Source organism: Equus asinus, chromosome 22, assembly GCF_041296235.1.
Source record: "Equus asinus isolate D_3611 breed Donkey chromosome 22, EquAss-T2T_v2, whole genome shotgun sequence".
Lineage (NCBI taxonomy): Eukaryota > Metazoa > Chordata > Mammalia > Perissodactyla > Equidae > Equus > Equus asinus.
Genome location: NC_091811.1, coordinates 31,590,161 through 31,611,776, shown reverse-complemented (window position 1 = coordinate 31,611,776; position 21,616 = coordinate 31,590,161). Strand labels below are relative to the sequence as shown.

The window sequence follows — 21,616 nt, the reverse complement described above, 5'->3', positions numbered from 1 at the left end:
CTCGCAAAGAAGTTATTTTTCAGGCTATTGCTACAAAAAGCTTTGAAAAGTGAAGAGGATGTGGGAGACAGGATGAGGAACTTGAATTTTAATTACATCACCACAAAGAAAACTCTTGACAAGTGTACTCACTCACCCGTTCAGTAAATATTTGTTATGGGTAAGATTGATCTTGAGATCACAAAAAGGATTCCTGCTCACGAGTTCATAAGGCAGCAGCAGGTCTGAAATAGGCCTGCTGGAAAGAAAATATGTTTATTTTCATTTTAAAAAAGAGTAAAATATAAAATAATCTTGTATCACCAATTCAAATAAAACAACAAAATTGATATGTATTTAAAAGGTATTTTCTCTGCTCTCCATCCAAACTTTCCGTCTCCAGTTTTTTCCATTCATATTCTCAGGACTGCTATATAAGGGGAAATGAAGACTGTAAACCATCCTGTTTGCACTATTTGATTCTTCCACTGTATGAGTAAGTCTGCTGCATTTCGAGCTGGATCTTTTTGTTGGACTTAGGCTTCAAGAAACACCTCATAAAGACTCCTTGTTGGGAGCGCCCTGTTTGTTCTGCTTATTCGAAAGGCTGCTAAGAATTGTGGTACAATTCCAAGACTCCACTGGGGTGGACGATATGTTAAGTCTGCTTTTCTTGGGAGGGCCAGGCCTCTCTTGTGCAACTGTGGTGCAGGAGAAAACCGTAGTACATAATAGAACTGAAGATCAAAGATGGTAGATTGCTGACCCTACTATATCTAGTCAGAGGAGCACCAGGAAGCCAGCGAGAAGGTAATGCCTGGTTTGACTTCTTCAGTTGCAGAGAAACAGAGAGCTATCTGGAAGGCTGTACCAGTGGCAGCCCCTGCCCAGAAGCCCTTAGGCCCTGTGGTGGGTGCCAAGGAGATCACCAAAAGGAACCACACCATCACTCAATCCATGACTCTGCATTCCTTTATAGCACCCGAGTTTATCGTAGACCTTCAGAAATTCAACCTTCAAATATATTTTAGGACCACATCATGTGCATAAGTCTGGTGCTGCTTTCACACCTTAACATACGGACAAGTATTTAACAATATTTTTTAATCCATTGAATTCACGGAAGGACAATAAAGCATGTTAATAGTAATTTTATTACTTTACAACCATGGTCACTTAAAATGTCATACATAAAGTACATGTAATGAATGTCACAAGAGCTAATAATTCAAATTTGAATCCCTCAAGGTTATTTACCAGTACACATTTCTAAATCAGTTATTGTATTTCAAAAGAAAAGAAGAGCTTGAAATGAAGTCTTCCTCCACATATACCAGCTCCATCCTAACATCACTAAGGTGATGTCTGAAGGCCAAGAAGTGGTTTAAATTTTTAACAGTATTCTCTTATCTTAGACAAGTATCTCAGTTTAGAAATTACTTTACACATAGCCATTACACTATAGGGACAATTGTTTTACTAGGAATAAAGCTAATATACCAATGGGCACGAGGCAAAATTAAACAGAATGAGTAAACAATATAAGGAATTTATATATAAATTCAAAAGTCTAAGATTAACTTTATCATCTACATCTTCTATAATATGATTATGATATTTGTTATCAGGTACATTATCTAATACCTAAGCAGAAATTTTTTGAAAGGAGAAAGAATTTGCGCATTTAAAACACTTTTGATTAAAATTTGTTTGCAGAATTTCCAGAAATTAGAAAACATGGTTTCAAGTCATCATTTTTCTAAAGCCGAGTTTCTTTGCCTGGCCAGTAGTTGGGTTGTAGCAAATGATCACTTGTAGTACAATTTTCCTTCCTGATTCTTGGAGACACCATTGTTCCTTCTCTCTTGGTTCTGAAGCTTCTTTGTTTTGAAACATAATTTTTCTTTAAAATGAAAAGTACTGCAATGCTTAGGAAAATGGACATTGTGCCCAGCATCATAGTTAGTCCCAGATATATGTGTCTAGAAGAAGAGAGAATACATCTTAATTATTGTAACTACCCAACTTTAAATAAAATGTGAAAGGAAGGTAATAATATCTTTCAATCAATATCAATATCAATTAAATCAATCAATATCAATAAAACCATTATGAGGAGAGTTTTCTTTAAGAATGCAGATTCAGTGGCTATAAAAGGCCTTTCTATAAACATTTGACAGACTATTGGAGGCAGTGTGCTAACATAAAACAATTTTTTAGTAGTACCATCATTTTCAATTGCAACTAATTATGTAGTCAGTTCCATCCTCTGTAAATTACTTCCTTAGACCAGGTGACCATACCCTGTTTGCCCAGAACAGTTCCAGCTTATGCTAGTGTTGTCCCAGTGTTAATAGGGCCCTCTTTCACTCTCAAAAGTGTCCGGGTTTGAATGATAAGTTACATGGTTACCTTACCCTCAAACTTTGCTCCAATTCACTTCTACAGAAAAACTGCAAGAAGCAGTGTTAAGGGGGAATCAGAGCTCTCAGAGTAGAATGACTTAAGACTAAACCAGAGGTTTAAATCAGTTTCTTCCATGAGAAGCCTTTAGCTCTACATTCTATAACAAGACACGAAGGTATGGAAGGACAGGTTGAATGATTCACGCTGGTCACCTTGTGCACACACTGCCAGTCTCTGATTGAGCTACTTTGTCTCTACATTACAGTGAATACAGCTTTAGCAAATGTGAGTAAAGTGCAAATTCTACTCACAGATCGGGTCCCATTGAAAGACCGAAATAAAATTTCTCACATAACATCAAAGCCTATTAAATCAAACTTATTTGAGATGGTCGGCTCAATTCACATCCAACTTCCAACTTACACGGTTCAGCACCAAGTTTATTTCTCCAGAAAACGCTCAGATTGTAAATCCAAAAAATCCTTCTTGCTTTTAAGCCATTGAAGCATTGCTTTAAGCAATAAGGGGACTCAGTGTGGCATGAATTGAACTGAATGATACCATAGTGAAGAAGTCATGCCCCTCAGACACATACACACTCACAGACACAGAGAAAACCTTTTGCTTTTATGCATTTCAAGTACTGGAATAATTGAACATCAGTTTGGCAATACAAGCTGGACAGATTTAGAGCCAAATCCAACTCTTGCCCAGGGGGATTATATCTGACATAAATGGGACAGTTTGGCTCAGTTTGAAAAAGAATGGAATTAAATCCAAAATGTGACCTAAATTTAAATGATTCTAAATTTCAGGGAAATACTTGTGTGCACAAATTTGCAAAGTTCTACTGTACTCTGAAATCTTGGGTCGTATTTTTTTTAAAAAATGATTACTCACTTAAAATGGGAGTCAAGATTAGGAATGGGGAAAAAAAAATGAAACATCTAGCCAAATAATCACAGAATAATACACTTATTCTATAAAACAGGACACACTTCTTGATTAGACTACCCTTTTCCTTAGAGGCAGGAAGCTACATGAGGAATTATTAGTGTCAATTGCATTGTGCAGACCTGGGATGCTGGAGCAATGAGATGAGGGAATGACTTTGATACAGTACCTAAAAGCATCTGAATCATATAATCTGCAGGATCCTCTACTTCCACACCTTTTAAATCCCCATTTGAGGCAAGAAGTGTCAATCAAGACTCCAAAATATACGGGAGCTGGGATTCCTGCTGTGAGAAAAACAGATAATTGCTACTGTATATGCTAAACTATATATGCACTTATAGTAATTACAAATCGCTAAAAATGTATGCACGTCTTTTTGGTTATCCTATAATGAGTGATTATTTGGAACCACTTACTTTCAGTGCAAAAGATTACTGCTTTGGCAATAGCAGAGCATCTGTAGGAGCCCAGAATATGCCACCTCAAAATATGCCTCTCTCATGAAGATTATTTTGAGAAACAGAAGACACAGGAGAAGCTCTGAAGACAGAGCATAAGTTTCCCATTTGTAAGGGAAATTTACATTTATAAAGGAAACCTCCATTTGTAGGGGTGTCTCCCTCTCTGTACCAGGAAGAGAAGGATTCCAGATTCCAGAAGGAACAAGCTGATTTCTATTTTGCATAAAATCCCGTGAAGAAGAAGAACAATTAGATAAATATATCTGACAGTTAATTTGCATTATTTGGTGCCTTAAATAAAGTATATATAGATAGATACATATATTTTTCAACTAAATAATTTACCACTTAAAGACATTTAGGTGATAACTAACTTTATACTGCTCTTAATATTGTGAAGACAGGTCAAAAAATCCAAATGTTTGCCATTTTCCATGTATGTTTTAAAATTTTCATAATGGCAAATTTTCAAATATTCACAAAATTAGAGAAGATGATATAATGAGCCCTCACGTACCATCACTAACTTCAACAATTATTAATGTTTTGCCATTCCTGTGTCATCTATCTCCAGCCCTTCCCCCACCCCAAAACTTTTTTTTTTTGAGGACTATTTTAAGAGGAACCACAGATATCATGTCATTTCCCTCATATGTATTTCAGTATACATCTCTAACTGATGACATTTTTAAAACAGAACCACAATGCCACTCCACACTTAACACGTTTTATAATAATTCTTCAATCCTATCTAAAATCTCATCCACATTCAAACTTTTCTGAATATCTTCAAGGCATTGTTTTAGAGCTGGTTTATTCTAATCAGGATTAAAACCAGGTAAACGTACTACATTTAGCTGATGGTTCTTTATGTCAGTTCTCTTCCCAACTTTTTTTTATATGAATTATTTTTGAGGAAAGACGTTTGTCCTGTAGAATGTGCCATAATCTGGATTTGACCAGTTGCTCCTTAACAACATTATTTAATTTGTTCTCCTATCCTCCATTTTTTCCAATAACCTGGCAGTTAGCTCTTGGATAGACTCAGGTTCAATTTCTTCTAGGCAGGAACACGGCACAGGTGGTTCCGTGTGTCCCAGCAGGAGGTACAAGCTGTCTTCTTGCTTTTCTTAGTAATGTTAAATGGATCTGAGACTCAGGCTATGCCTTCCATTATGCAGTTTTCATCAACTTTCACCTATAGCTTTTAGCAAATGTTGGTGAGATTGCAAAACAGAGATTTTAAAAAATTATATTACGCCTTTGGTACAAATTACTTAGGATTTTTCTCTAAAGGAGAAGTTTCCTTCATGACTATTTAATTACTTTGAAATCTATTTAACATAGGAAAGGCACGATAAATGCTTGATTCTTCACTTATCAATTTTAAGTATAATGAATTGGTGTCCTAGTGTTCTCCAAAATTATTTAAGTATCAGGGGCCAGCCCTGTGGCTGAGCGGTTAAGTTTGCAGGCTCTGCTGCTGCTGCTGCAGCCCAGGGTTTTGCCGGTTCAAATCCTGGGTGTGGATGTGGCACCGCCCATCAGGCCACGCTGAGGTGGCGTCCCACATGCCACAACTAGAAGGACCCACAACTGAAAATACACAACTATGTACCAGGGGGCTTTGGGGAGAAAAAGGACAAATATAAAATCTTTAAAAAAAATTAGTTAAGTCTCATTATGAATTCATGTCTTTTATATATTCAGTGTATTTCAATACACTGCAGCAATTATTTATTATTATTAAATTTTCAAATTATCTCACCTTAGGCCATGCTCCTCAAAATTAGTGCTGTGTCCTTTTGATATATCCTTATTTGCCTCTGATAGCTTTCCCACTTTCCAGCACAAACAGTTGTTCCATAATGATCTTATGCATTTTCTGCCTGAGACCTTGACTTGGTCATTTCTCCAAGACGCTATGATTCTTTTACTGAGAAGTGATACTTAGATGTCACAGACTGAGTGCTATGGGTGCTCATTTCTCCTGGGTTACACAGATTCTATATTTTTAAGGAGACTGAGCTATAAAATAGTATTTTAAAGTAAAATTATATGAATTCATATTGACATTTTAAATTTAAATTAATGGGTTTTACTGAAGTTATTTTACACTTTTATCACTTCTCTATTATGCTGAATATATTGATTCCTAATGATATTAATATAATATCTTATTCACTTTACCTTAAAATATATAATAGTTTCAACATAAAAATGCCAAAGTTAATATTAATGATAAGACTATAAAACGTCACGAAGCTATGGGGATTTAGTAATAATTCTATCTTTTTAAGCCATTTAAAGTTTTTTGTGTGTGTGGTTATGCCACCAATATGGTATACAGCTAGTTTCAGTTTGTTTAAGAATCTCTTTTGTTCTTTTAATTTAATTGTTTTTTAATGACATAAAAACTTTGCACGATTTCAAATTAAAAATTATATGTTACATTTACAAAGTATCATTTCCATCCTGTCCTCTCTCCTCTCTTTCCTTTCTTCCCTAACATGTAAGCTTAACCTTTTTTTTTTTACTAGTTTCTAGTTTATGCTTCCACTGTTTTTTCTTTTTTTTAAATGAGAAAATACCTTTGTGTGTGTATATTTCTACTTTTCCATACTTACACCAAATGCATCACACTATAAATATGTTCTACATTTTGCTCCCTTTCACTTAATAGCATACCCTGGGGATCACTTGGTATTATAGACTGAATTATGTCCCTCCAAAATTCATATGTTGCAGTCCCAACCCCCAATGTGACTGCATGCGGAGACAGAGTAATTAAGGAGATTATTAAGGTTAAATGAGGTCATAAGGGTGGGGCCCCAATCCGATTAGGACTGGTGTCCTTACAAGAAGACTAAGAGACTTCGTAGATCTCTCTCTCTCTCTCTCTCACAGAGGAAAGGCCATGTGAAGGCACAGCAAGAAGGTGGCCATCCACAAACTAGAAAGAGAAGTCTCACCAGACACCAACCCTGTTGGCACATTGATCTTGGACTTCCTAGCCTTCAGAACTATGAGGAAATAGTTTTCCGGTTGTTTAAGCCCCCCAACCATGTTATTTTGTTATGGCAGCCAGAGCTAACTAATGCACTTGGTAACCTGAAAGAGACATTTTTCCCCATTTGTCCTTACAGCTGTATTTCATTGGTTTACTATAGTTTATTCAACCAGCTCATACTGATGGACGTTTAGACTGCTTGCAGTCTTTTGCTATTATAAACAACGGCACAATGATTAGACTTATTCATACGATGAGACTAATCCATAAGATTAGACTTGGTTTATACTTTCACTAGCAAATTTTTGGCATGAGTTCTCAGAAGTGGGATTGCTAGGTCCAAAAATAAGTCTCTGTGTAATTTTGTCAGTTATTGCCACATAATCCTCCCCAGAAATGGTATCATTTTCTCAACAGCAATGTACAAGCACATCTATTTTCTCATACGCTGCAGACAACATTTGGTAATTTGTCCATCTGATATGTAAGTATCAATATCTCAGTGTAGTTATAATTTTTACTCTTATTATGAGAGTGTTTGACCATCATTTTATATATTAAGAGGCATTTACATTGTTTTCCACCAAATGGCTGTTCATATTTTCTGCTCATTTTTCTATTTGGTCGTTGGGCTTTTTGTGCTCAACACTTAGGAACCCTCTGTATACAGTAGGGATAGTAGCCACTTGTCTATTATAGAAATCGAAAAAACAATTGTTCCCAGTTTGTTATTTGCCTTTTGCCTTTGCTTATGATGTTTTTTGTCATTTTCAAGTATATTTTTATTTTCATGGAATCAATTTTATGAACCATTTCTTTTGCTTAAAATCTTTTTGACTCTGTAGGTTACGTCTATCTTCCCAAAGACAGGGAGAGAGAGAGACTAATTGTGGCCAGGGATGTATTTCAGGCTCAACAACCTAACATTTTTCTAGATCATCTCTGTTTTTATATCGTAGAATTAGAGCCAGCCACGATGACATAAACCTCCATTTTTGTTGTTTCCCCAATTTTATCAGGATTATATTGTATCTTCATATATATTGATTTTGTGTCAAGATCTATGTAAACTACCTTTATTTTCAGATTTTTCCAAGCTCTGAGTTTGTTTTTCTCCCAGATAGTTCTTTTCTGTCAAATTACAGAGGAACATTTACGATTGTTTTACTTTCTTTCTTAGAATATATTCTTTAAGGACAGAAACCTCATCTGAGTCACTCTGTTTTCTATGAGTTTTAACTAACGCAAATTGAAAAATGTGGTAGTCAGAAAAAACATTCCAATTACGTTTAAAAAATAATGATCTCAAATGCATACTGCTTCGATTGTGTGAATGATCTGATCTTTCTACCAAATGACATATCCTAGCATTGAGAGTAGCTTAAAAGAGTCCCTTCCATTTTAATAACTGAAAACATTATATTTAGGCTTCAGCCTTTCTTACTGACTCATTTTTGCTTTCCTCTCAGAAGGCTCTCCCATAATAGCAATGGGTTTTTTGACAATAGACCAGTGCTGGAAGAGACAAGATTGTTAAAGAAAAAATGTCATTACTCTCACAAAACCACTTTATTATTCCTCAGGCACAGCATTGGCTCTCAATAAATATTTCTGGAACAAAGGAAGGGAGAAGTCAAAGAAAGGAGAGAAGGAAGGAAGAAATGAAGGAAGGAAGAAAATAAAAACAGTAGGGACCTGACCACCTCCATCATTTAGTTATGTGTGATAATTCTGTAAAAACACTTAGAAAAGTACTCAAAAATCATTTGTGATGGCTACCATGACTAAACACAGATTATACTTACCAAAGACTCTTATTGCTAAGGTGTAGATACCCAGGGCAAAAGACTTAAGTTGTGGCTTAATGCACCTGAAAGCAACAAAGGCACTATTATAAAATATATATATATATAGTTCATTAAAGCAATTATTAACATCAGTGATAATCTAACTTAACATACATGAAATGTTGTTAGAATTCAAGTAGCAATAATGAGGAACCCACTAGTGTCCTAGCATAGGGAAGGCAAATTACATAAAAGTCATGTTTGATTACGTGCATCAGGAGTTTATAGTTAATATATACTTAATATTTCTAGAAGGCAAATCACCCTACATGACATACTCAAATGGTGTTGGGTAAAGTGAAATCCTAAGTTTAATCAACAAACCAACAAATTCTCACAGGAAAAGAAAGCTCAAATTTCTAAGAAATTGCAAGAATTTGAAACAATGATAAAGGATTGATAACCTATAACTAGTTTTTGTGGCTTTTGGTCGAAAATCACAGGACCATATTGATCAGAGTTGATACAGTTACAATCACTGTGGCATGCTAAGTGTTTTTGCAAATAGTGGGGATCTCACCAAGCACAAGAACACCTAAAATAACAAGAGTGTCCTTAATATGACTAAATAGCTTTGATTAGCCTGTGGATTTTAATAGCAATAATCATGGTGATACATAACAACTATCGAGTGTTAACCATGGTACTCAGTTCTTCATATGTATAATATTATTTAGTCTCTGCTGTAGAAGGGGCAAGAATTACAACTTTTCTACTTCAGTCCAAGGATGTCTCCTTCTGACATCAAAATACAGTTCATTTGAAGGACTGGTAGTAAGCAAACCTTCTTCCAGTAGCCTGATTTTTCACTTGGCCCAGATGACTGCTTGGCACAGTATTAAGACGTGGAAGAAACAGCCACCCATAAAGAACAATCCTGGTCTGAGAACTCTGGGGCAATGCTTTCCCATCGTCTCAAACCCCTGTTCCCATTTGTCCACACAAATATCTCATGTTTTCCTTAAGCAGTTTATGAATAACAGATTTGTGGATGCTAGGTCCTATTTTTTGTTTATCTTTCCTAATCAATTTCCATGATGTAAACTGTGGGAAATTAAAGATGCATACGATACTTTTGATTAGTTTAATTTTAGAAAAACTTTTTCATCCTTGGATGTATGAATTAATTTTAAAATCACCTAATCCATCTCACAAAAGATTAACTGCCAGTGAAATTTGTCTTTTCATGTTTAAAATTTTATCAAAATTTGTAATATTTTTGGGTTATTTTGATCAATTGTATAATAGTAATGCTTGCAAAGCTAATTCAATCAGGAAGAAAAGTTTATCACTGGGAATACTGATTATAAAACTAATATTTTAAAATTTGAAATTATATAAATTTTTTATAGAGATGTATATGCTGGGACAGTCAATAAAAAATGTTCAGGTATAAATTATGTTAAAATAGAATAAAAGCCTATAGGGAAGTTGATTGAAGATATAAGTATTAAGAGAAGAAAAAAAAATGTAACATTTTTTACTGTTAAATGTCCTTTCATATAATTTTAAATTAGGTGATATTTTTTATCTAATCACTGTTCTTTAGATCCCATGGATTACATTTAAAAGAGTGACATTTAAAATTGCTATGTTTTTAACTGTAAATATTTACAATAGACTAGAAATCAATGCTTAGCTACTATTTAAACTTATGATAAAAAATATTTAGATGTCCACTTAAAAATATGCAAGAGGGTACATAGTTTTGAAAATTCTCTTAGAGTTTTATAAGCAAAAATGTTTGCAGTCATTGACATGATATTCATGGATTAGGATTCTCGATTGATCCAATACCCAGGAAATCCTCCCACAGATAATTCCAGTCAGTCAGGGCGAGACTACATAGACGGGTAATAACCTATACGTCAAAATAATAAATGTAAAACACTGTGGCATTAGATGAGCCTTTCAGGTGTCTTAGAAGTTTTATCACTCACAATTCGGTGGAACTATGTTTAATCTAAAACACATTTTGTCTATACTAGTTAATTACACCAGCATTAGAAATAGCAGACTGAACTTCTTGAGTGGCCACAGTGATGTAGGCACTAACATTGCTCTCTGGAACAATGGTTTGCAAACATTTTTAAACAGGAAAACTTCTATTCGACCACACTTTTGTATAAAAAGCTAAAGTGGGAAAGCTATAAAAATGAAACAAAGATGTGGGACAAGTTCCCTGAGTTATAAGAAGTCATGACGATGCCACAGAACAGAATCTGAAATGTCTGCTCTAGGTGATTGTAGGGTCTTATATCACAATTGGGCTGGGGAGAATCAATGATCACCTCAGAAGCAATATGTATCCAGGTATGCCACCGAGGGATAAAATATAGGATGTGATGACTGAAATTACAAGGAAATACAGAAACATTCTGGGACATCCATTATCTTTTTGACATCTGCCCACCATGCCTGAGGAATTTCCTGATTTAGAGGCTGCAATTCCCACACAGGTGCAATTATAAAATATCTGTAACACAATAGGGAAAAGTCCAATTATTGAGGGAACATTGAAATAAAATTAAAGATAAATATTTACTTTAAAACCTTCACAGTACAGTATACATGCATTATATAAACAATGGAGAAAATATTCTTTTATTTTCTGTGTTAGGGTATATTGAGCAGAGTGAAATCTATAGAGGTACAACATTTCATTATCCAAACAGCAGATGGTTGGTCTACAAACTACTCATCCTACAGAATAATCTCCCGGCAAATTCTACCACATCCAACCATAGCTTGTGTCCTTCTCTCCCACTTCCAAGTCTAAGCCACCATTTTTTCTCACCTTGATTATTGCAATGGGCTCTTCATGCTCAATCTGTTTCTACTCTTATCCAGCTATAGTCTCTTAGCTACACAGTTACCAGAACAATCCTTTAAAAATGGCAGTCAGATTGCATATCTATTCTCAACCTTCCAATAGCTTCTCATTATACTTGTATAAAATCCCAAATCCTTATAGCGGCTTACAAACTATCCATGATGTAGCTCCTAGATCCCACTTTGATCTCACCACTCAATGATCTTTCCCCTTTCCCTCTGCTATAGCTGCACACATGGGTTCTCACTGTACCCTTGGCAACCCTCAAACACAGTGAGCCTACTCAGGCCTCATGGCCGTGCTGTTTTCTCTGCTGGGCAGCTCTTCTCCTATACAGCTACACGGCTGGCGCACACACTTCAGGTCTCTGCTCAGATATTTCACTAAAGAGAGCTTCCGTGATCACCCATTCAAAATAATACCCCCATCTCTGCACCCTTTCATCCTAACATTTTTCCTCACAGTGCTCATTACTAACTATTGGAATACTATAGAATCATTTATTCTAAATTATATATCCCCACTAGAATGTAATCTCTGGCAGAACTGTCTGCTTTGTCATCACTGTCCATCTAGCACCTAAAATAGACCCTCCTTCTAGGCACTAAATGAAAATTTGTTAAACAAATGGGCACAGTTTGAGGATACGACAGAATTTATAGTGGTTACTAGGAAAAAAATCTTGAATAAGACTCAACTAAATTTTGGATAGAAAGGCAACTTTTATAATCCCTCATCAGTTTATTTCAGTAAATTTCATGTATCAGTGTGTATATGATGAGTTGTCATTCTTATCACAGAAGAGTTTGTGAATTTTTAGATAAACAATGAAATAAACCTGGCATTTCCTGTTCAAAGAAGAGTAGCAATATAGATTTTTTCTGAATTTCGGGTAAAAAGCTTCTGAATCTTGACTCTGCCTCTCACTGGAGATGTGAGTTTAGGTGGGTCCCTTGCGTCTCAGTGCCTCAGTCCTCAAGTGAGGAAAATAAGTAAAATAATACTCAATTACTTGAGAACCATGATGTTTCAAGGCAATTGTGATTTTAAAGCACCTCTCTTAGTCCCTGACATGCAATGTCTTCAATACGTGGAAGCTCCAGGTAAGAAAAACTTCCAAGCAATTTGGGCAGAAGAGTAGTGGCTGAAAGAAAAAAAAAAAAGAAAGGAAAGAAGGAAGAAAATGGAGGGAGGGCGAAAACTCAGATTTCAGATGGGTGGGTAGTCTTATCTACTGTTGCTAGAGACCAATCCTTTCTGTCTGAATAAAACATCAGAATAACAATAAACAGCAAAAATCAACCTGCATTACTGTGTCCGCAGAAACGTCTGCCTATGCATTCTTACTTAATTGATAAGCATATGTAAATATATGTGTGGTTTAATTTTCAGCCCTTTGGGACTGTCAAATACAGGCAGATTTCATCAGCCACAAGTAGAAAGCAGTGTGACCAGCGTGTTGTATACACAGCAGGTGTAAAGAAGAGTCCATGTTTGGGACAGGAATGTAAAGGTATGATTAGAGGGATGAGTCTGTTCATGATTGGAATACACAATATCCTTAAACCAGTTGGTTTCCTACCTATATTTCCAACCTCATATCCCTCCTCTACCCTGCAAAAACTCTTCATTCTAGCCACCTACTTACTGTTTTCTTTATTACACAAATTGGTTTGAATTCTCAGGCAGAGCCGTCTCAGAACCATCATCCTCCTCACAATCAGATTCCTGACCCCTTGGTCTAGACCTCGTGGGCTAGACATCCTACCATTGGCCTCTATTTGTCCTGCCCCTAAAGCCTCCAAGGACCACTGGTCTTGGGGTCAGGAGACTTGGATCCCAATGCAGATCTTATTAGATGACCTTATGGCTGAGATTTTCTCATTCAGAGCTAATATTCCTAATAAGCAAAATGAGAGAACTAGACGATGCAGTTACAAAGTTCCTCCAGTCTGTTTCATGATTCTAATTCTTACCCCTAATTCTTTCAACAACTCTAGTTCCACTAGTGACGGTTATATATCCTGTCTCCACAGAAAAGAACTAGGGTAGATTAAGAGGCAGGGTTCCTCCCAGCGTGGTCTGCAGCCGGGTTGGTGGCTGAGCCCTCATAGAGTAGTGTAGTTATGCACTGTAGCAGACCCGTGGGCCGACACTTTACAGAAGAGTTCTTACAATAGTTTTTCCACTCCTGGTGGAGGTTTGACAACCAGCCAGACAAGCCGATGCATATGTGACTCCATCTTCACCACACATGGGTTCCCAGTTTGTCTCTGAACATTTGCATCTTGAGTTGCAATCTGAAAAGAGAGCTCGTTCATGATAAGAGACAGGTTTGGTTCTGAAAAGAAATGCGACAGTATAAAATATTACCTCTTAGCAGGCAGCACCCTAATATTTTTAAAAAATCAATGTTCTTGAGTGATATAAATGGCGTTGCCAACAAAGTTTGCCTTTTGGAGACATAACTGTCATCAGAAATGCCAGCTAGTGATCATTAAATGTGAATCCACTATTAAACTATTAAGCAGTTTTCTCTAAGGTTATCTTTAGAGGTTTACAACTTCACACAATATTTAGTTCTTGGCTTATGGCTTTTTCTAACATCTACTGCCTTTAGGATCCTCTAATATATTTCTATGCAAAGGTGTATGAAAATGGCAATGAGGTAGAAAAGTAAAGTAAACCTTCAGAGCAATGTATGACATAAATGCTTAGCAGGCTCTGTGTGTGTGTGTGTGTGTGTGCAAATTTCCTTCAGAATTGTTGTCTGAGCATCAGTGGAATGGGCATTGTTAATGATGTGGTGAAAGAAAAAATAGCTGAGCAGTCAACCTTATTTCAACATGTGTAGGAGCTACATATCCTACTTATGCATGTCTTACTAATAAATGCATTGCCAGTTCATCTTACTTTTCTCTCTCCCACATATCCTTCTACTATTTGAAGCTCTTCCATGTCTTATATCATCCTTTCTGACTTGACTTCACATGCTACTTCAATGAATTACCCGTTCAATTTCCATAAAGTTTTATTGGAAGTCTGCTAAGTGCTAACTTTGGGAGGAGGGAAGATACTTACAAATATGAATGAGACAATATTTTTTGCCCCCAAGGAGCTGGGACTTTTTAAGTTGCTTTACGTAATTTCTCCCATCTCCTCTCTTTTCTCTCCCTCTCTTTTGCTCTCTCTCTCTCATTTTCTCTTGTCTTCTCCCAGAATTCCTTCTCTCTTGCTTCTATTTCTTCCTCTCACCTGAACTGCCTAATCTCTACTCTTATCCTCCTTGCACTATTCACATGGCTCTATTCTTCTAAGGAGGTACTTATACAACGGTATCTCTCCTTTATCTGCTCATTTGCCAACCATTGGCCCTTCATAATTCACGTTTTTTTCTCTCCCATTTTGAATTTCTTTACTTATTTGTTTATTCCTCTCCCTGTTTTGTTGCTGTTTTTTTTTTTACAAAGGTACTTGAGGGACTTAAAACAAAAAAAACATACACTGGGGGGCCGGCCTGGTGGCATAGTGGTTAAGTTTGTGCACTCCACTTCAGCAGCCTGGGGTTCGTGGATTCAGATCTTGGGGCAAATCTACATTCCACTCATCAAGCCATGCTGTGGCTATGTCCCACATGCAAACTAGAGGAAGATTGGCACAGATGTTAGCTCAGGAACAATCTCCCTCAAGCAAAAAGAGGACAATTCGAAACAATTCTTAGCTCAGGGGGAATCTTCCTCATCAAAAAACCCCCAAAAAACAAAAAACATACGCTGGGATGTACACTCAGTGAAGGCAGGAACTATCTGTTTTATTCACTTCACTTCCATATCTCCACTACCAAGAACAAGCCCTGGCGTGTAGCAGACTAAGAAACAAGATTTCTGGTAAGTCAATCAATCAAAGAAAAATGGTATTCTATTTTAGAGAAAAACATCAGTCTTTTGGCCCATCTGTCTGAGAGGTTATAACGATTGCAACCCTAATTTCTTCATCGATGTAATATTCCATCTAGTAGAAGTGCCATGGGTTTGGTCACCTCAACAATAAAAATGAAAGACCACTTAAATGTCTCCAAACAGAGTAAAAGGGAATTTAACCTTTTAAATAGAAGTTATACAGAAATATTTCATCCTATCCTCTTCCATAAGCATTGCTAACTACCACTATTTGGTAGTGTCTGAAAGTATAAATATGTACCTTTGAAAGCCAAGAATCAGGCCACTATGGGTACCATAGGGCTGAGATCATAGAAACTTGGAGCTGAAAGGAACTCTGGGGGTGATCTGTGCCAGCTCCTCATTTGGCAGACCAGGAAAGTCAGGTCCCAAGTGAGCAGATAATTGCTCAAATTCACACCATTTATTAGTGACAAATAGAAGTAGAACCCTTCCAGGCCTCTTGATTTTAAATTCTTCTGTCACACCAGACTTATTCTCATTATTGCAGAAGAAAGGATCCTTCCATTACCATATCTAAAGCTTGTCTACACTGTTCCTGTTGAATGTCCAAATCAAAACAGCCTTGTGGAGCAAAGCAACTCAGGAAAATTCCTGGGGTGCATATTGTATTTTATAAAGCCAATGATTTTACATTCCTGAAAGTAAGTTAAATTTGTTGTCTAAAGCAATCTGGAAGCAGAAGTTAATTGCATACATACTTTATGAAGGATGTGTTGACAGTGGAGTTGTTATTTAAAATTTTAATTATAAGATGAGTTTTATCAAATATGCCAGAATGTTTATACTCAAATGAGATTTTGCTTTCAAAATAATCATGCTGGGAGGCAAGAGATTTTCCCAGCGATATTGCCATTTCTTTTGGCTGCTTCCAATAACAAAGCTATTCTTAAAGGTTAAATCTTTGCCATTGTTGAAAATATTCTAAAAAATTTGGAAAGCAACTTCAAAAGAGGAGCTTTAGAATGTTTTAAACAATTATCACAATGCAGTTATAGTTTTTCAAGGTGACTGCCTTCAAGGGCTAGTACTCACTCAATGAATATATTATCTTTCATTTGTTTGAGACTATTTAATCTTTTATGTGAGTCAACTCTTGTGAACCTCAAAAGTTTGCTCTTGTCTGTTTATGTGTTTTCTTTTGTCTTAGACACAGCGTGATGCTGTAGAAGGACTATTGTACTTTGAGGAAGCTAACTGACCTTTCTAAACTCAGCTTCCTTCAATAAGGATAACAAAACTTACCTCATAAAAGTGTTCTGAGGGTAAAGGGAGATAACAAAAGTTAATGGGTTTTGTAAATTGCAAAATACAAAGTACTTTGCCATTCATTGTCCATCTACCATGAGGAACATGGGGACATTTAAAGTTCACACAGGGTTTCTACTCTCTCTAGAACCTTCTTGCAATTCCTGTTTACAACTCTCTTATTCTACATTGCTGACTGTTACCAAGGCAACATTCTACTCATTTAAGTCTAACATTGCTATGAGAACTCCCAGAAGGAGCAATATATGAAATTTACATTCCCTAATTTACCTGGACATTTTAGATGGCAAAAAGTGTAACTCATGTTCACTTAGCAGCAGGGGAAATCAAGTTAAGGAAGGTGATGGAGATTGGAACATAGAGACAAGACAGATAGATAAGCATGGAAAGAAGAATGGGAAGAGAACTGGAGAGCAAGCAAGAATAAGGAAGTAGCTGAACCTGCATGAAACAGAATGTAATGTCAGGAGCATTTGCCTTTGAGCCACAGCAGAGTTTCAGGCAATCAGGCAGACACAATAAGGGAGGTTGGCCTGGCACACAGTGGTGGCTCCATAATTTTTTAAAACCAAATAATGTATAAATAAGTGGAAGGATGAAGAGAACTGCCTCTGGAAACTCCTGTTCAGAGGTAGAGCGATGGTAAGGACTCTTGACGGAAAGAGCAAAATAGTTTCTTCAAGATACAGCCTTGTAGAAGAGCGATAGACTCTGGAAACTAAGAAAGCTAATTTCCCACCCCATACAGAATGGCATAGGTCTGAGAGCATCAACAAATATTCTCTTGACCAACTGCAAAGAGCTAAAGAGAGCTGTCATGCGGGTCACTAGGTTGAGGGATAGGCATTCTCTCCAGAAACTTCACATGATTTGAGTACAACAGAGACTATGAAGGGTGGCATAGAGACCACTCTGGTTGTCCAGGTGTTCAAAAAAAAAAAATGCAATTGTTTTCTGTGAATGGCACATCTATTTTGTACCAGGCAAGTACTAATCACTTTCATGTATATTATCTTGCTTAAGTTTTACAAAACCCTAACAGGCAGTTATTATTTGTATTTTTAAAATGGGAAAATTGAGACTGAATTAGATTAAATAACCCATACCACATCACTTCACTAAGAATGGGCAGAGACAAGATTCAAGGTCTGTGTGCTCCCCTACCAGGTTGCTTCTCTAAAGTAAGATGTGGGTTTAGCATTTTTAATATTTCTCTGAGACATTCAAATTCAAAGGAGATGACAGATTTTGGTTACAATGACAGTTTCCATGCCATAAGTACTGTCAGCTCTTCCACAACAAAACAATAATTCCCTTCCCATAGTTATGCTTGAAAATCAAATTATCTTAGTTTGAAACACTATCAATAACTCATCTGATTAAACAAGCCAATCTCCTCAGATTATTTAATGAATGAACATACCCGTGATAGGAGACAGTTAGTCCTGCCACATCAGAATTTTCACAGCCCAATGCAAACAGGGACAGGAATAGGAGGTACCCAAAGACGGATGATCCCAAGTAGAGTTTTGCGGCTCCACACACACTGATTCTGAATTTCTTCATAACAATCCCCCCAGAGAATATGCCAAGGGCCACTGCAGGTATGTTGATGAGCCCTGAGGAACAAGAAAAGTATAACATTTTGTGAATCTCTAAAAGAAATCTGAGTGTACTCACACAAACTTCCTAAGAGATTATACAAAACTATGCAACAGGTTCTGACATATGGACTACTCGGTCATTTTAAGTTTCAGGAATAGTCAGTTGCTATCATCTGTTGACACATATCAAGAGATTTTGGTGGGTGTCTGGGTTATAGACTAATGATAGAACAACTGACAGACTCAGAGTTCTGCCTAACACAATGTCTAGCACAGGGTTTGAAATTAAAATACACTGAATGAAAAAATGAATCAGTGTCTTTCTAGCCTAATCCCAAGATTAACAGGTACAATCAGAGGGCAGCTAGGTGACTGTTAATGTTCTTTAATGTTGTGCTTAGAAGAATAATAGGTACATGGAACACAGGAAATAAAAAAACACTCTTGGTTCTACTTTCTGGCACAAACAAAATTTGTTTCTAATGACCTGGCCTCTTAGCCTCTTAGTTTGGTATCTTTCTTAACAACAACAATGTATTATTAGACTACTTTTATATTTATTATTTGCTTATGATGTACTAGCCACTCAGCTAAGCATTTGATATATTATCTATCACATTTACTCTTCACCACACCCTTAGGAGGTAAGCATATTAGTATCTTAATTTCAGAGGACAATTTGTTCATGGTCCTATTTCGTAAGTGGTAAAACAAGATTTGAATCCAGAGAGTCTCATGTCAAGTCCCATGTTTTCAATAACTACGTTATACTGCCTCTCCTTCAACGAGATTGGGAGACAGCATTCTTGATAAATAGATGTGCAACCTCACTAGTATTCAAATAAATGTGACTTAAAAACAACACCAAGAAGAGGTCCAACAAAGTGGTTGAGAGCTTGGATTCCGGAGACCTAACTGCCTGGGTTTGGATCTCAGTTATACACTTAATAGCTGGGCAACTGCAGGTAATTTTCTGAACTTTTCTAAACCTGTCTCCTTATCTACGATGTGGAGCTAGTAAAAGTGTTGTTGAAGTTATTAAGTGACATGAGAAGTTCTTAACACAATATCTGGCACAAAAATATCATTCAATTAAGTTATTATTAGCATTTCGATCTGTGAGATTTACAAAGATGAAAATATTGGGTGGAGGAGTGGAACACCTCTGTGTCAGGAAAGATGGAGAAAGAGGCTCTTTGGTGCCCTGTTGTTTGGATTGCAAATTGGTAAATAACTCTAGAGAAAAGTAAGTTGGCATTCAACAATAAACAACTTCTCTGCTAATTAGAATTTATTCCTCATATTGTCTACCCATCAATCACTGATGTCCATGATAATAATTCATTTCTTCCAAATAATAAAAGGGCTGAAGCTTGTAGAAACTCTGGCCAACAGAGAAGGTTCAAATATGAGCTAAGTATCTGAGCTGGTGAACAAGCACAAGCATCCACATCTCCGACTCACAACCCAATGTGACATTGTTAAATAAAACCTGAAAACTCTGACATCTAGTGATAATGAGATGTAAGCTAACTTCCTTTCTTCTTTCCTTTCCTTTTCTTCCTTTCTTTCCTTTTCTTCCTTTCTTTCTTTCTTTCCTTCTTTTTGTCTTTCCTTCCTTCTTTCTTCTCTTCCTTCCTTCCTTCCATCCGTTCGTTCTTTTTCTTTCTTTCTTCCTTCCTTCCTTTCTTTCTTTCTTTGCCTTTCTGTCTGTCTTTCTTTCCTTTTTAGATTTATATATCTAGTCTCCTAAGCTTCATAGACTCTCAAATATCAGATATATAATGATCTTTGGCTTGCTATTACATCACTTTATTTTTAAAATATTTTCATTATATATTAATAGATGATAAGAAAAGAGAATTTTGTTTCATCTCTTTCGACTTGACTATACATTCATATTAAAATGATCACATCAGAAATCAGCCCACCTTGAAGGGGGCATGATCACGAAATTAACAAAATTGAAAAAGAGGAGATGCTAGTTTTGCTTCTCCAGCTAAACTGAGGTTTGTGGGTGTGGCAAGTGGCAGGAATGTTTGGCCTTGAAGAGCCAAACATCTGCTAAGAGACACCTGATTATTATTTTTCTTTTTAAAAAAGAGCAGATAATAGAAAATAATATAAAAAATCTGGCTACTGATGACCCAAGTTAATAAATGCTAATATTTTCTCCCAATTTTTCCAAGTTTTAAAATATGGAAATACATAAAACTGATTCTCTCTGTTGCGCTTCTATCTTCCTTCCCAAGAACGAAGTGCTGCCATGGATTTGATGGGCATTATTTAATCCCTATTTGTACACACACATACGCATAGCACTTGACTTTGAATTCCTTCTCAGAGACCTGAGACTAACACAAAAAGAGCACAGGATCCTATTCTCTCTCTCAATTCTATCCCCAAAAGCAGTTTATGGAAAAAATATCTTCTGAAAACCAGGCTCTGAACTGAAACCTTTAGAGAACGTGCTTAGAATTTCATTTTATTTTGTAAAGTACCAATAGAATCTGGGACATAAGGAGTCAGAGCTTCAAGGATATCCTCCATCTTGTAGCTCCACACTCTGCTGGATTCCATTAACTGCTCCCCCCACAACCCCGCAGTCTGGCCTAGAAGAGCCTGAAAATCGAAATGGGGTTGTTCTAGGGGTATTGCTCCCTTTAACTGAGGATTGTTTAAAAATAGGAGTATCCTCTCCTGATTGACCTCCTTTTGGAGGCCTGTGTTCTCCTGAAACTTCCAGCAAGTTTCATGTTCTTTTGCCTCCAGGCCTTTCCACACAAGATACTTGCTTTGTCTGAGACAAGGTCCTCCCAAACTTCCACCCCAGTTCCCCCACTTTCCTCTTTTAACACCTCCTTATCCTTTTGCTCTTGATTTAGGAATCATCATCTTCCCCTAGAGAATTCTTTCTGACTTCAAGATTAGGTTTGTTCTCCCAGAGTACTCTGGGCTTCCCCTAATGAGAGCTCTTATCACAGCCTCCACTAGCCATGTGGTGCCTCCAGGGGACCCATCTGGCACCAGGGTGCACAACTTGGTCATCAGAAACCTCTTTCCCCACTCAGCCTGAGGCCCCTGTGCAGGGTTCCATAGGGCAGCAGCCTTGGTACTTAACACGATTACCTGTTAGCTTGTCTGGTTCCCACTTCACCCTCCAATCTAACCTTCAAGGCAAGAACTATGTACACCATCAAATCCTCTGTTCCTTGCATAGACAGTTTTCCATAAAAATGTGTTAATGAATTAATTTATTCATTTACAGTCATGCGTCGCTTAACCACAGGC

General features: G+C 36.8%; 1 protein-coding gene across 5 annotated transcripts in view; it reads right to left on the bottom strand.

Moving 5' to 3' along the window:
• Positions 1-1,114: 1,114 nt before the first annotated feature.
• Positions 1,115-21,616, bottom strand: part of SLCO1C1 (solute carrier organic anion transporter family member 1C1) — a 58,244-nt gene continuing 37,742 nt past the window's right edge. For 4 of the 5 annotated variants that reach the window (XM_014832456.3, XM_070494791.1, XM_044775208.2 and 1 more), the window contains 6 exons: positions 18,145-18,340; positions 13,669-13,834; positions 10,952-11,136; positions 8,619-8,683; positions 3,509-3,626; positions 1,115-1,961 (listed from right to left, as the gene is read on the bottom strand). In XM_014832456.3, coding sequence (XP_014687942.1) covers positions 1,739-1,961; positions 3,509-3,626; positions 8,619-8,683; positions 10,952-11,136; positions 13,669-13,834; positions 18,145-18,340 — 953 coding nt within the window. In that variant the 3' untranslated portion in view covers positions 1,115-1,738. The remainder of the gene's footprint in view (positions 1,962-3,508; positions 3,627-8,618; positions 8,684-10,951; positions 11,137-13,668; positions 13,835-18,144; positions 18,341-21,616) is intronic. The other variant, XM_070494792.1, reaches the window with a different exon arrangement.